The sequence below is a fragment of the Falco punctatus genome, assembly GCF_963210335.1.
Source record: "Falco punctatus genome assembly, chromosome: 1".
NCBI classification, from domain to species: Eukaryota; Metazoa; Chordata; class Aves; order Falconiformes; family Falconidae; genus Falco; species Falco punctatus.
The window spans coordinates 17,747,880-17,763,476 of record NC_137580.1 but is presented as its reverse complement, the minus strand read 5'-3'; the positions used below and the strand labels follow the sequence as shown (position 1 = coordinate 17,763,476).

General features: G+C 37.4%; 1 protein-coding gene across 9 annotated transcripts in view; it reads left to right on the top strand.

The window, feature by feature from the left end:
• MAPK10 (mitogen-activated protein kinase 10) overlaps positions 1-15,597 on the top strand; it is a 199,931-nt gene that overhangs the window by 110,573 nt on the left and 73,761 nt on the right. For all 9 annotated transcript variants that reach the window (XM_080367454.1, XM_080367456.1, XM_080367458.1 and 6 more), the window contains one exon: positions 10,584-10,753. In XM_080367454.1, coding sequence (XP_080223580.1) covers positions 10,584-10,753 — 170 coding nt within the window. The remainder of the gene's footprint in view (positions 1-10,583; positions 10,754-15,597) is intronic.

Sequence of the window (15,597 nt, the reverse complement as noted above, 5' to 3'; positions counted from 1 at the left end):
AAGAAAAAAGCACATTGGTTTGTCCAGTTTTTGGTTCTCTTGGTTAGATTAAGTTAGTGTGTGTGTGTGTGTGTATAAATATATATGTCACAAATCTCCGTGCATGTTTTCCCATCCTGGATGAAAGATTACTTTTTTGCTCACTTCTGAACAGTGTTTTATGTTTGAATTCTGTTTCTTCATAGTTCTTTTGTTGAGGTGGGACACCAGTAATCTAACTAGCTGGAGGGGCATTAGGGAAATTCTTCATTTTTTGAGGGATGAGAACAATACTACATTGTTAGAAATGGGGTTATGGTATTTTTTTTTTCCCTTTATGTTACTTATGGGGTCCAAGTAACTGAAAGTAAAATTCTAAAAAAGAAAGGGCTTTTACTTGTATGTAAGCATTTGACACAGAACAGTGACAGGTGTTGGGAGGTTTATTGTGTGCTTTTTAACTTAGGAGTATTAAATATTTGTTCTGCTGAGAAGGTTGGCTTTGCATTTTTAAATCATCAGCTCTAGGATGGATCTTGGCTATTCAGTTTGATAATCTTTTTTAACTGTCTTTTCTGTCCTTTTATATCTCTTGTTCTTCATGTGCATATGTTTTAGTTCCGCTGTTTTTGAGAGAAGAAAGGATTTCTCAAACATAGTATTTTTGTAATCTTTTTAACAGGGTTCACTTGCAAAAAAATTACAAAATTCTGAAAAAGAAATTTTAAAAAGATCTGTATAGAAAAGATGTTATTAATGAAAAAAAAATACTTTCACTGCACAGAAGACAGTTTTTTGCATAGTTCTACTGGCCAGCTTTCCTCTCCTTTTACTTAGACCCAAGCTGAGCTGTAAAGAAACATTTCTATTTTACATGTGCAGAGGAAAGGTACTCTTAATCACTTCCTTTTATGTTCAGTGCTCCTTTAGTCTTGGCATCAATCAGTGCGTGACCACATATAGCCAATGCTTCCTGTCACTGCACTCTGGGTTCTTGATTTAGTGGAAATGTGCCACTGTAATTATTTCTTTACTGTTAACCTGACTTCATAAAAAGTGTTCAGAGGCACGTACAGAACCAAATGTACTTACAGTGTTTTTGTTGAAGTATATATATATGATGAAGTAAACAGTGTTTTGGATTAATTTTTATCACTGAATGAAATTGATTCATGTTTAATGCCTACAGCAGGTAACCAAAGAGAAGTCATCCAATAAATACTTGCAAGAGGTACTATCCTGACATTGCATAAACAGGGTTCTATCCTTCAAGCATTTATTGCACAAATAACTTTTCAAGGTCTTCAGATTTATTGTCCTGAGGATAAAAGCTGGTTCAGGCTTCATGTTAATTTATTCTCTCCGTAAAAATAGACCCTGATCCAAATAACAATAAACCACATAGTTATCATTAAGTACAAGAACAGTCTCTAAATTAAGTGTTTTGTTGCATTAAGACCTTAGCTGTTGTGGATTCATTTGTGTTGCACAGGGTGGGATGTGAGTTATATCTGTATCCAGGTAATAATTGGTCCAAGCATCCAGATCTTTATTTAGAGACTGTTCAACAGTCTCCAGATAGTAATATTGTTTATTTCATGTGCATTCATCATGCTAATGTGGAAATCAAATGCCCTATGATTTACTATTCATTCTTATGCTCTAAGTGTAAAGTTCCTTTATACCATTGGGAAACTTCTACCTGCTGAATTAGTAAATCTAAGATGTTCAGGAACTACTGTAAACAAAAGATGCTGATGTGACATCAGAATGGTTATCATCAGCAAGAGGTAGATACTGCCACTGAAATCTTGAGGTGTCTGCAACTAACAAGAATTCCAGCAGTATCTAGACAAGAGACCATGAAAATGCAGTTTCCAGTGAACATAATTCAACTCCATTTTTTAATGTAGCTCAACAGATGCAAAAATTATTTCTACTATATAAGGATGCAACAGATAACAGAAAAGGTCACTTTGTGGTACAGTTTGATCCTGCCCTGTTGATCTGTTAAGATCAGAGCCTCTAGTGATGGTATACTGGAATATACAATTTATCCAATGGGCTACTGCAATTTTGTGACTTATGTTTACCACGTAGAATAGAAGTCCTGCTCCCGTTTGGAATTTGTGTATCACTGTGGACTTTCTACAAAATATAGAGTTGTACTGAAGTGTCTTGTATAAAGGTACCATATTGAGAAGTACTCCAATGATTGTTAGTAGTGTGGACACATTTTTCTTGTAATAAATATTTTGTGGCAATTTCTCTCTAATGGTCCAAAAGGCATAGCTTTATGTGCTATGAAAGAAAGTGACATATACCTAATTATAGGCTGTTCCTCTTGACACAGAGCTTATGTCGTTGAGCATACTAGTTTTATATGATGAAATGCTAATTCAGCAGGAATAGAGTCTTAAAGATTTCCAGCTTAAGGAAAAAAGAAAAGCCCTTCCTGAGAAATACTCAGTAGTGTAAGCGCAGTAAATATGCCTTCCCTCCTCCCACCCCTTCCTGCCCCCCGTTTGCAGTATAAAAATATCTGTCTGGCATTACTGTACATTGCTAGCCAAATCATATTCCGAAACAGCCATCTTTTTTAAGGCTGAGGAAAAGGACATAATAGAAAGGTAAGACAAGAAGAATTCTTTTTTAGGCTTATAGAATTTAATTAGGCTTCTGTAAGGCTATCACCAAGTTTTATCTGTTTTATCTTCAATAAGAAGTCTCAAAATGTGTAGGGTCCTACACATTTGAATAGGTCATTAAGCTTTAAATGCTGAATAATAGCTAACAGTACCTAAAGGATACTTACTACTTCATCCATGTTTTCCTTCATTTAGTTTTTCAATATTTTTTTAATCAACATCAAGATGTGTATAGCCTGTCAATATTTTCAAGTTTTCTAAACTGTAGCTGCATAGGATACCTTTATTTAGAATACAATTTTATGATTTTTATACTTAGAGTATACTGAATTTTCTTGTCTTGGAAAAACATGTCTTTATTATTAGAATTTGTATGTTATAGTATTTCCATAGTGCTGCAGCAATTCATTTTTTAACAGAAAAGCAGAACATTGGATTACCAAAATGAGATAGCAGGGACCTGGCCATGCACATTGAGAAAACTTCTAATGTGAGTCAGGAATGTAAATTCACATGCTGTTTCTTCGGTGCAGCATCATCCCTTGTCTTTACTGACCAGTTTAATTTCACGTCCCAGATAGAGCATGTTAGCATTTTTGCATACTGAAATTGGAACTGGTGCTGCACTGATGCCACTGAAAGAAAACCTTACACTGAAATTGTAGTTTGCATGTCAAGGGTATTTTTGCAAATTTCTACTCAATTCCTGCTTTTAAAAAAACCCAAACCAAATAGATTTTAAAAGCTTTAATTTCTCTGTAACATCTTTTTCCCCTGAATTCTGCTAACTTGCTTTATTTCAACAGTTATGCTAACCTGTCTTGAACAAAACACGTTCATTGATGCAATATTGCATCAATGACCATTTAAAAGTCATATTATTTTAGAAAAAAAACATTTTACATAGAGAAAAGATCAGCTTTATTAATTGCATTGTTCTCCATTGATTGGTTGATTCATCTGGTCTGTTTTTTAATTTTATCTTAACTTTGATAAACCACTTTAATGACAACTAGTGCTTTAATCAGATTGGGTGGAGTTACTACTCTGACCGTTAAAGAAGCTGTCTTGATGCAGAATGTCCTATAATTATGCCTTCTATCCAATGGGAGATTAATTGGTATTCATAAGCCATCAATGAGCAGTGACCTGTATCTTAAGATTTCTAGGATTGAAATGATACTTCGTAGTATCAAGAGCTGTCTATTTCTAACAAAAGGTATGATTAAATTATTAGCTACTTACAATCTTTCTTTATAAAAGAGAGAATCTTTTCAAGTAGCTGTTGTCTTCACAGTGAATATTGTAATTCTAGAATTATTTTGAGAAATTTAATCTTTTGACTACTTCATCTGTACTGTTGTTACATACTTTACCCTTCTTTTTAAAGGAAACCATGTTGTGCATCGGGGCATAGCATTTCACGTAGTCAGTCATCTTGCTGCCCTGCTTGCGTACGGGAAGAAAGCTTCTTAAACACTACCCAGTATTTCAGCGTAATTCCAGTTTCCTGAGAAGTGTAAACCATTTGAAATGTACTGTATTATCAATATATGCAATATATAAAGAGGAGCTGTTAATCCCATCTTGGCTATCTTGTGCTCTTAACACGGTACTTTTATGTTCCCTTCACTACTGTTGATAAATTGTACTTTTCATTCCTTAGTGTTGTGATGTTTTGGCCAACTTCTAGTGAATCCCGTATCTCTTTCCTAATCTTAATTGTATCTTGCTTCTTCCCACGTTACTGCTTCTTTTTCAGATCTAGGGCCTCAGAACAAACTGATCAATAGAAACTGCAATATTTCCACTCTTCTCATTTGCCCTGTGAGTTAGATGTGGCTGCTGCCATTGTTTTCCTGGTTTGGACACAGTTCCACAGTGTGCCTTTGCTAGCTTCCAATCTCTGGAGCTATGCCTGGGTGAGATTTTTCTGAACATCTTTACCGTAGCTTTCTCACTTACTCTTAAATCTTTCTCTCCTGTATTTTTGGCTACATTTTCCATTTGGGTCACTGACTAAGTACTGTCCATAAAGAAACCTCACTCTCAAGGGATCTTTTTCTGTCAGTGTTCCTTGATCAGTCGTCTTATCCTTTCCTTCTTTGGTACAATGACCAGGGTTGGATGTTACCCCTGTGTCAGTGTTGAGTTCTTCAGGCATCAGGGGAATGAGGAATCATTTGGAACTAGTTGTTTTGTTGTGTGGATACTCGCATATTGCTCACTTCTTAGAAGTCTGGCCTGGAATGAAGCAGTCACCTTTGGGTCACAGTGACTTCTGAGCAACACATGATACCACAGTTACAAGTGAACTACAAAAATGTGCCTGTAAGAAAGAAGCAATTTAAATTAGTTAAAGCTCAGTGAACATGTGGAGGACAAGTGAAGAATATGTAAATAGTGGTTTGCTTTGTGTTTTGAGTAGATATTGACGAAAAGGACACAGAAGGCAGTCCTGCTACTTCTTCTGTAATCAGAACTAGGTAACAGCCAGTTCTGAAGCTGTTGGGGTTTTGCTATCTGTTAGAAAAGGTTAAACAAGGACAGTGTGTTTAAACAACAAACAAACAAAAAACCAACCCCGAACAGCACTTGTGAATATTGTACTACATCTGATAAGATGTTTTAATACGATGTTTTAAAATAGAGTGAAAAAACCCAAATATAGTAAAAAGATCAATGATTAATCGATCAAGGTTGAGTAGTTTGCCAGGGTCAGTTGGCTACTTGAAAGACTGACTTCATAAAGGAGGGTAGATTGCATTGGGGGGCTAGGACAAGACTGCTGGAGAGAGATTAAAAGAAGGCAGAGAAATTAAAAAATCCCACTCAAAACAGACTAAAATCAGGAAGCCTGAGTGACTAATACAATCCTTAGAAAATGGGAATGAGGTGGAAGAAATGGGAACTATGGTGTGATGTGACTGATAAGAGAAAAATCCGTAAAACTACACCCAAACACACACAAGATGAAAAACCTGGTTTTCATAGGAGATTTGATCACTATCTGTGGACTTTTGAGTTTGGGGAGAGCCAGAATTACTGAGCAGTCTAGCTTTATGGTGAGAAAAATAGATAATATTTCTGCCATAAATGTGGCATATACTTAATACATAAAGAAAAATAATTTTCTTGGCATTTCTATGCAAAGATACTTTGTATTTCTCAAATTGTGGCTTCTGCGGCCATCCAAATTTACACAGAAACCTTCCTGACCATTAAATCCAGAGCAAAGGGTTCAGTAAATGTCTATTCATCTCAGAATTCTGGCACATGAATCTTCTGAGAAAATCACAGCTGTGCAAGTGGGAGGATAGCCATTAAATTAATAGTGTTGTTGACTTAGCAGATGCACACAGGTGAGCAGGGCTCGCCTGTATGTACATTTTTGGAGCTGGCAAGAAGACTCTGAGGATTTTACCATGCTTCAGAATTCCAGTTTGTATAGTCTCATCATCTGTCTTTTAAGGTCAAATTGTAGCTTTAAGATACTATCCTTTTGGATCCTGAGAGATTCGAGGGCATCCACCTCTGAAACGTGCTGTTCTCCATGGCTGTCTCTTTGTCTGAGATGGGGTGGAGACAAGGGGGCCCTGGGGAGCCATTGTGATTCTAGCTCTGAACACCCTCTCTTGTGCATCCTGCTCATCTTTGGGTCCTGTGCCAACTACAAATTAGAAGCTAGCCTTTCAGTCTTCCATCTAATTCTTTTCCCCACCTGCATTCACGCATGTGGAGTCATTTAGTTGTTTTCAGCAGCTTTGAATCATAGCACCCTTCAAAGTTGATGTGTTTCTGTAGGTATTTCTGTGTGCAGACAGGGAAGGATGCTAATATTGAGGTAAAGTTTCCCCTCAGCTGATGCCTGCCAGCAGCTTCTGTGACAACCTCATTGTCTTGGAAATGCAAAGGAGAGTAATTTAGCTTAAATTGCTGTTAGCATGGTTTGTATTTGTAAAAGCTAAGATGTATGAGATATTGAGCTGTAAGAAATTGTGGTATTTTAGGCTCATCAATACTAGAGGAAATGGTGTTCAGAAACAGATATCTGTCAGTGGAATGTAATAAATATAGTTATTTTATGGAGAAGAAATGGACAAATAAAATGGGATATCAGGAAACAGTTCATCTCATAATACAGAAAATGACATCACTTTGTTGCGGTTGTGCTTTTAACCCTCTCGTTTGCTCTCAATGCTGTGAAACAAAAAAAAGAGAAGGATACAATTTGTAGCTGTGTGTGAGGCAGAAAGTTATTGAATTTCACCATTTTTTTAATAATTGTTCTTTGAAAGCAAAATATATTTTGACTAAGCATTTAATAATGGTGAGAGTATCTTTGTCCTTCATCTCAAAAGCTTGTCTTGACAGTTCATTTTCTTTCCTCCTCCCCAGTTGTTGGGATATTAAGCAAACATCATTGCAGATATGGCTGTGCATTTAAGTGACCCAATAAAATAGCTATGTTTTCAGTCTGGAAAACTTTTACTTCTCTTACTCTTAAATTTCTCAGTATGGAGGAAAGAGAATTAGTTATGTGTTAGAAGTTTTCAGTTAGGAACTGGAAAGAGAAAATAATGGTGCATGCATTCTAGTACATGTGAAATGAAAGTTAAGTTCCAGTCAGTGTTGAAGTAATGAAATTCCATTGTCCAAATATTTATGTAAACCAAGAACAAATGGCACTCCGATGCATACTTTGTCTCTGAGGAATAATCTTTCATGTGACATAGAGGTCTGAGAAACTGATGTGTTTTGTTTGAATGAAAAAGGATGGAGAAATTTGCTTTTGTTTCACACCTGAGCATTTACTATTACTTTGGGGCCCCAGTATTGTAGCTTGCCCAAGGTTTGAAGTTTACCCGAAAATTCATTAACTCAGTGAAATTCAGTTTTCTTTACAAGACCTATGCATCTTTACTATGATATTCTGAGAAGTAAACCTGATTGCTATGTGTGTGGATACCCTTCTTTTCCCCAGCTAATTATTAATGAAGTGCGAATTCCTAGTTTCTTAAGATGTCAGTGTCAATCAAATTTGAAGGAAGTCTTTATTTTAGGTGTGTATACAGAAGGGCGTATACTGGAAATTTCTAGCCCTCTGTTCCTTTCTGCTGTCAGATAACCAAAGCTTTAACCTAAGCTGTCAGTACAGAACTTGTAAGCATTATGCAGTAAAACCTGAATCTGAAACACCTTACGTGGTGTAGATAGAGGGAGCAGGGAATGGGGATATTAACTGCTATACCAGCACCAAGGCTTCTGGAAGGGGTTGGAGTGACCACCAAGAATGTAACAGAACAAGACAAAAATGTGATGCTTAGGTTTCTTTAAGATCAGCAATGTAGGTTTGAAGACTTTGAGAAGAATTTCTTAATCTGAGTTTGAAACTAAAACTAACATTGACATGCTCTATTAAGAGCATGAATTTCCTTGGTAATGGGACAATCTTTTTTGGCTTAGTTTTAGAGTGAAACAAAACTGCAGTTTCCTTGTCCTCATTTAGGAAGTGGCTGTTCTATCAACTTTGAGATGCATGCATTAATTGTCCATATAACTAAGGTAGTTATATATACTGTATATATATATATAACTACCTTATAACTGTACATATAACTAAGTATATATATACTGTAGTAGTGTGGTTCTTGTGAGCTGTTTTAATTGATTTTTAAGACATTCCTGGATTTGAAATAACCACTTGCTGGAACTGCAGTAGCTCAGGAATTCCACTGTAGGCAGCATGGTATTGTGAGGCTAGCAGTTCACAAGGTCAGTGTAACTTCAAAGCAAGTAATTTTGATGTGCATAGGATTCTAAATGTAGAGTGATGAAGTATCTTTTCAATCCTAGCTCCATACTGCATGAGGAACGGTTGGGTAGCTCAGGAGAGAGGATGCAAACAAGTTACGGCAGGCGTGGCTCACTCAAGCCTTAACAGAGTCATGTGGCTTCTTTAAAAAAGTCACTCTATCTGTACTTCCAGACGAGCTGGCCGGGAGTCAGGCTCATTAAGGAATGCAGTTTTTGTGCTGACACTTTACATAACATTGGTTTCAGAGTAATGGGTGTTAATGCTGAATATCATCTGCATTGTTCTGATAATGACATCAGAAAAAAACCACACTGCAAATGTGTTTGTCTGGCCAGAGGGAGCTGTGATTATTTCCTGACCATCAGGAGCATATTATTAGAATAAAGCCTCTCAATTCCAAGTCTGGTATGAATAGCTGAGCTAACCAAATTTATGTATCTCTTCATGTAATGGAAGGAGTTTTAAGGCTGAGGCTGCACAGTGCGAATCAGATGCAGACTGTCCACAAATGAGAAAAATTCAAACTTCTTTCGGAGTCATTTCACTCTCTGTAAGCTTGTATTTATCACTGTGTCAGTGTTGATAAATCTCTTACTTTCTGCATTTGGGGAGGGGAAGCTTTATCTGATTAACAAGTTTCTAATTGATCTTCTAAAATGAGATTTTCTGTTTGAATGAACAGCTACGTTTATTAAAATGTTTCAAAGTCTCTAAATGAGGTCATTAGGATTAACCAATACTGTCTAGCAACAATGGTCCGTCCAGTGAGGTAACGAACAGAAGAAGAGTATTAATCATACTAAGGCAAACCTGAGAATCCAAGTTCTCAGCAAGGTCAGTTATCTATTTTTAATGACCAGCTTTGTGGAACACTGGAATGATGTCCTTTTAAATTTAAAATAAAATAAAATAAAATAAAATTCTCCAAATTGACTTTATGTTTTTCCCTACTCCACCAAAACTCAACTTAGTAGTCCATAGTTACATAATACAGTTATCATTCAGATTTTTTGGAGAAAGCAATTTATAATAGAGTAAATAAGAAAATTTAGAAGCTGCATTTGCGAGCACTGAGAATAAATGCATGGGCAGAGAGAGGCACATTCAGTTTTTACTTCTCCTTATAGAAGGTATTTGGAAAAATCTTGACTTCTATTAGTGAATTGTCAACTACTTGAGGACAGATATGTTGTAATGTGTTGAACTTTTGCATCCTGTGCTCAGCATCATGTAGTATAGAATCTAAATTGCAGACATTAAATTCTGATTTATATCCGAAATTACTATATGCTTTGCTCCATAGTTTTCAGGGAATTGAGCTCACTCATAGTCATAAAATGGTTATAATGTCACTTTCTGCATAGTAATTCTGCAAATTTGGGTTAGGTTACAGCTCTGCAGTGCTAGTTTCCCTGCAAGCATAGAAAATTTACACTGACTTCTCTTTGTGTCACAAAAATTAGCCTTTGCTTAGGACTAACGCATTTGTCAGGTCACGAGGGAGCTCTTCTGTACGTAGGAACACAGAACTTGGGAAGATCTCCTGAGCTGCTGAATACTGTCCATGATACTGAGCCCATGTCAGGTCAGAGTTTGTCTCATAAACTGCTGTTTCTTTTGCAACTCCTGCTGAAAGGTTCTCAAGGCCTTTTGTCAGATGCTCAGGGAAAGAGTTAGTGCTCATGTGGATAGACTTATTTGCTCTGACCAATAATGAAGAACCTAATTCCTGTCTTTTGTCCCACTTCTACATGGATGTAAATCTTGTTTTAAAAGATTTATTGCGATACAAATGAAGGCAGAATTGGTGTGAACACATAAGCCAGTAGTCATAAAGCAGCAGTAACAGCAAGCTGAGACCAGTAGCTGAGAGTAACTGTCACAAACCTCAGCTAGAGAATTCGCTAGCTTTTTTTAATCAGTGGCTTTTTATGGTTACTCCTGGGTGAAAGAAAGTTTGATAAAGTCTTCGAGAGCATTTGAAGATTCATGTAGATCTATGACAATGAGCCTAAAATGACAAGAATTTATATTGGAAAATTAGGCTGACTGTGTTTTATCAGTATTCTGATGTTTTACCAGCCTTGGTTTCTGTGTTTTTTCTACTCCCTTCCCCCTTCCCTTCTTCTGTACAACAGGGATTTGGGAAACAAGTGGATGTGTCATATATTGCCAAACATTACAACATGAGCAAAAGCAAAGTTGACAACCAGTTCTACAGCGTGGAAGTAGGTGACTCGACCTTCACAGTTCTCAAACGCTACCAGAACTTGAAACCTATTGGCTCTGGGGCTCAGGGAATAGTTTGGTAAGTATCAGCAGTTTCTCTTATGCTTTTAAATAGGGTTTGCCTTTTGCATTTCTTCACAGTTTGCTAGCCACAGACATTGTCTAAAATTGCAACAATAAGTCAGGCAACAGACATCCTGAGGCAGAAGGAGCCTAGTGATTAGCTAATAAATTCTGCTGCTGGTGAGAATGATAGCACTAGGTTTGTTTCTCTATATAGCAAAATGTAACTAGCAAGAAAGCAGGAGAAAGATTTTATCATAATTGACAACTGTGGCACTATTTCCAGAGGCAGTGCAAATAATATCCCAAGTAAACCCTGTAATTTTAGTCTTTGTGCAGTAAAAGTCACTGAGAGCAATATAGAAACTTGTCACATCCCATAGCATTCTCAATTATTCAGATTGGAAGCCTTTCAAATAAAGATAACTGTTAATGTTTCCTTTGTTTCTTAAAAGAGACATTGCAGTGATGTGAATAATGCGAACAAAAGACACAAATTCAATAGCACTCCTAAATAATATAAAAGGCTTATGGAATTCAAAATTATTATGTTCAAAAGCTGTGATATCCTGGTTGGCTTTTGCCTCTGGATTTTTAGAGATGGCTTTTAAATTTCAGTGACTTATATTTAAATGTCTTTGTGCAGGCATTTGTTACCTGTTTAATCACAAGGTATTAGGGCAAGGGTCCTCAAACTTTTTAACCAGGGGGCCGGCACACGGATGAAGTGGCAGGCAGTCATCTGCGGCTGCTTGGTTTCCCCCCCAACCCCCGGCGGGGGGGTCTGCAAATACCGGGGCCAGATTGAGGACCCTGGGGGGCCGTATCTGGCCCGTGGGCCGTAGTTTGAGGACCCCTGTATTAGGGTAACTAACATGATCTTTTATCTGTAACTTGATCAGAGATGAATTCTAATTCCATCTGTTGTCTTTATCACTGTACTTTTCTGACTTTGATGCAGTGTGTGTTACCTTACATTTGGAGGCAGTGGTAAAGCAACAGGCTTCTTTAGTCTAGGGGTGAGTGGGCTTCCATGGATCATTGGCATTGCCACTATTAATTGACAGCGTAATAACAATTAGCAACGCATCCTTAGGTCTCAGACTGTCACTTCCAGTGTTTAATGTACTTTGAGGCCACACAAGTCCAAAGATTGATCTAAATGATCAAATACTGTATTTCATATCTTAAACACAAAAGGACTAAACGTTGGTTTAATGTCAGCTTTGGTAAAGAAACATACTTTGTGTTGAGTACGATTCATATTAATTTTGCACTATTTTTCCACTTCCGTATGTAGCAACTGATGTTTTTTCTTCCTACTTACTATTCTCTATTCGTTTTAGAGGAAAATCAGATTTTGCTGAACCTCTCTGCAACTGAATTGCTGTAATGATCAATTATGAGCAGCAAAAAACCATAGAAGTTAAGCTGAATAAAATCAATAACAGTTTCCTGTGAATTTGTCTTTCATACTAAGAGTTGACAGGCAAAAACTAAGAATGCCTTAGGAAAGAAAATGAAATCAGAGAACAAGTAAGTTCAAGTGAAAGTTTAACACAAATCCCCTGAAGTGGCTGAGTAGCATGAAGAGACCACAAAAGGCCTTTTATGATTTGATGATACAGATCTAGAAGTATTCCATAATAGATGGAGAAGATAATGAGCATTTGTGCTTAGTATGTGTTATGTTGTAATCTACCTGTCATGAGGCATAATTTAGCAGAAATAAATTAACAAACTATGAGCAAAGCATGAAGAATCAATGGTGAAGTGATAAATCAATGAAAAAAATCGTGAGATAAATGTATGTAGTTTAACTGAAGGAGGACAATACATGATCAAAATATCTTCTGTTGTTTAAGTTTCTACTTGTGTGATAATTATATAGTAACAATAATAACTTTACACAGTAAACTTAAATAGTTTAGGAACTTAAACTATTTAGGAACTACTAAGTAGTTCGATGGATGTAGGGTTACATCTAGGATAACACTGAAAACCTGCCTATTTGTGGAGCGCTGGTGGTTCTGGTGAAGGAGGTATTTTGCTCTGCTAGTCTTGTTCTTTTGCAAAGAATACCCACGAGAATTTCCTCTACAAAAATAGTGGGAAAAACCTAGGTCCTAGATTCTTTCAGATCCCGTGGCTCTGTTCATACTTAATGGCTTGTTCGAAAAGTGGAACAGATCTGGGATGCAATTCTGTTTCTTAGTGCCAGAATTAGCAGAGTGTAGGAGATGAATGGGTGATTTCTGATTGTTCCCTCTGCCAAGGGGAATTTCTGGATTTTCCTTCCAGATAATTGTAGGTAAAAGGACACTACCTATTGTCTGGCTGGAGTGAGGCTACCCAGCTACTGGAAGCAGCTTTAGTGCTTATTGACATCTGGATTTATGGAGTGATAGAGTAAATGCTAACTACCCTTTCAGAGCTGAGCTGCTGCCAGCAGTTGCCGCCAGGGACCTGCTTCTTGACTAGTCTAAATTTTTGCAGCTTGGCGAGTGGAGTCCATGCTGTCTTTTGCCCATGTTGGAAGAGCTGAGCTGCTGATGACATTTCTGATTTGTCTAGTGCTTGGTCACACAACTGTAATTCCCACATCTCGAGAAAAAGGGGCCTATGTAATAATAGATTTTTCAATAATTTAACATCAGATCTCTCAGTACCAATCGAGTACCTGATACCCCGTGCCAAGGACTGCTTCAGCACTATCTTCAGGACCAAACTCCACATGCTAGCAACAGCTTCCCTCTTAACTTGGAAGTGGGATCCCACTTGCCCAGCATGCTGGCTGCCTTAGGACCTAGCCAGGTATACTTGGACAGGCAAACTGTTTGCAGCCCAAGAGGTAATTGTAGAGGCAGAGGGAAATGGAGGAGAGACATGAGGTTTTTCAGGATGCTGTAGAAGCTGGTGTTGCAGGGTTCCTAGGTAAAGCCACAGAGTACACTGAAATCTTTCTCATAGAATTCTATAAATAGATGTCCACGTAAGCAGGAGAATTTCAGTGGAAAATAATTCGTGTTGTGGAACAGACGCAGGCATGGGAAGCAGGGAGTGTGGTTATGAAAGAATTTGGGATTTAATTTCTCTTGATTATTCTGAAAATTTCATCGAAGAAAATAATTTTCTTGATATGAAAGCGTTAAAGATATTAAGGTCTTCAGGGAATGATAATTTTCTAAATTATGTGAAAAAGAGAAAGCCATATTGTGTGTTAGTTATAATTGTCATTGTGCCCATGTGAAATAATTATGAACTCAGTGAGAAAGTGGTATTGGCTGTAACACAGTGCATTCAGTATCTTCCAAAATTAATTGCAGCTTTCAATGGGATTTGTGTTAACTGTGTTCACAAAATTATTTTTGCCAGCAGGAAGAAATAAAAAGCTGCTTGGAATCTCCTGAGCAGGGAAGTTCCTCTTCACTCTGTAAAAACTACTCTTAATTCAAGTGTAGGCTGCTTGCTCACTGTACATCATACAACTGTAAGAAAGACATCTGTGAGAAAGACTATATAGGGTGTGTTTGCATCAAATTATAATGTTGTTATAGGCATGATGACAATGGGACATAGCTGAAACAGAGTTTATGGTTTATTAGACTAGGCCGTAGTTGTAAAAACTGTTCAGGCTTTTAACCACACGAGCTGAACTTAAAGTCTGTGATGGAAACTGAAAATGCCAAAGGTAAAATGAGCTGAAAACAGTTTTCTGAGTTTAATTAGATAAATTCCACTTTAAGACACTGAGAGAAGAGGTAGTTGATATCCCTCTGCAATGTTAGAAGAGAGTTGACAGCTACCTTATTTTACAAGGCGGGGGGTGGGGGTGGGGGGGTGGGGGGGAGAGAGAGAGAGAGAGACAGGTCACTTTTAGCCTGTGGCTGTGGATGGTTTAGATTAGGGTGGAGAGAGAGAAATTCTCATGTTCCATAAGATCAACAGAAATATGCTGATGTTGGAGTGGGTGTTTCTTTGTGTTTTCAGTTTGCCTGGAAGCAAGGCACTTGATCTGTAGGTTTTCTGCTGTGGTTTGCAAGCTATCATTTTCTATATTGCCTGTGATATTTTTGATACTGCCTGTGTCTGTGTCTAGAAAAATGATGTTGTGCAGGAATATTTCAAAAGCAATTTGAAGAGATTGTGATAGTTTTTGAATTTATGATGGAAGCGAGGGTGAAGTCCAGTTTTCCATGGCAAGTAGTGAAGACATTGCTTACAGGCTTGAGGATACAAATAATTAAAATCTTAGAAGCTGCTTATGAAGACATTTGGCCTGGTTTGTGACCATGTTAGTGCCTATACCTGTGTGCATTTTCAGGAGAAAGTGTTAGCTTTGTAGACAAACTTCTCTGGGTCAGTATGAAATACATGAGTCTTATGATGTCTTCCAGCTGAGATCCTGAATTTTCTGAAGAGTGAAGACAGGCGTTCATACTGTATGATGTTGGGATGTGGTCTAGTGATGTGTCAGCTGGACCCAAGGAGTGTTAGCAGGGAAGTGCCGTACGCTATCCAGTTTATGCAAGAAGCTTTTGTGTCTTGGAGTAATGGGGTTTGGGGAGAGAGTATGGGAGCAGGAATGATAGTTTGAGGATAGTTTTGAAGAGTCTTGGTAGCTCTTCAGTGAAAGCATTATAAATTGAGAAAGATATCTCATTTGCAAATATAGAGGATGCTATAAATATACTCTTCAATTACTAAATCAGGCAACTTGTGGGTTTTGTTTCTTGGAATTAGTGATGTGATGATAACTTTGAGCTTGAATATAAAGGAGATTACGGAGTATTTTTGTGTTTCTTGTAACGGGTACGGTCTGAAAGTCAACTGATAGCTTGCTATGTTGCCTAAGGTTAC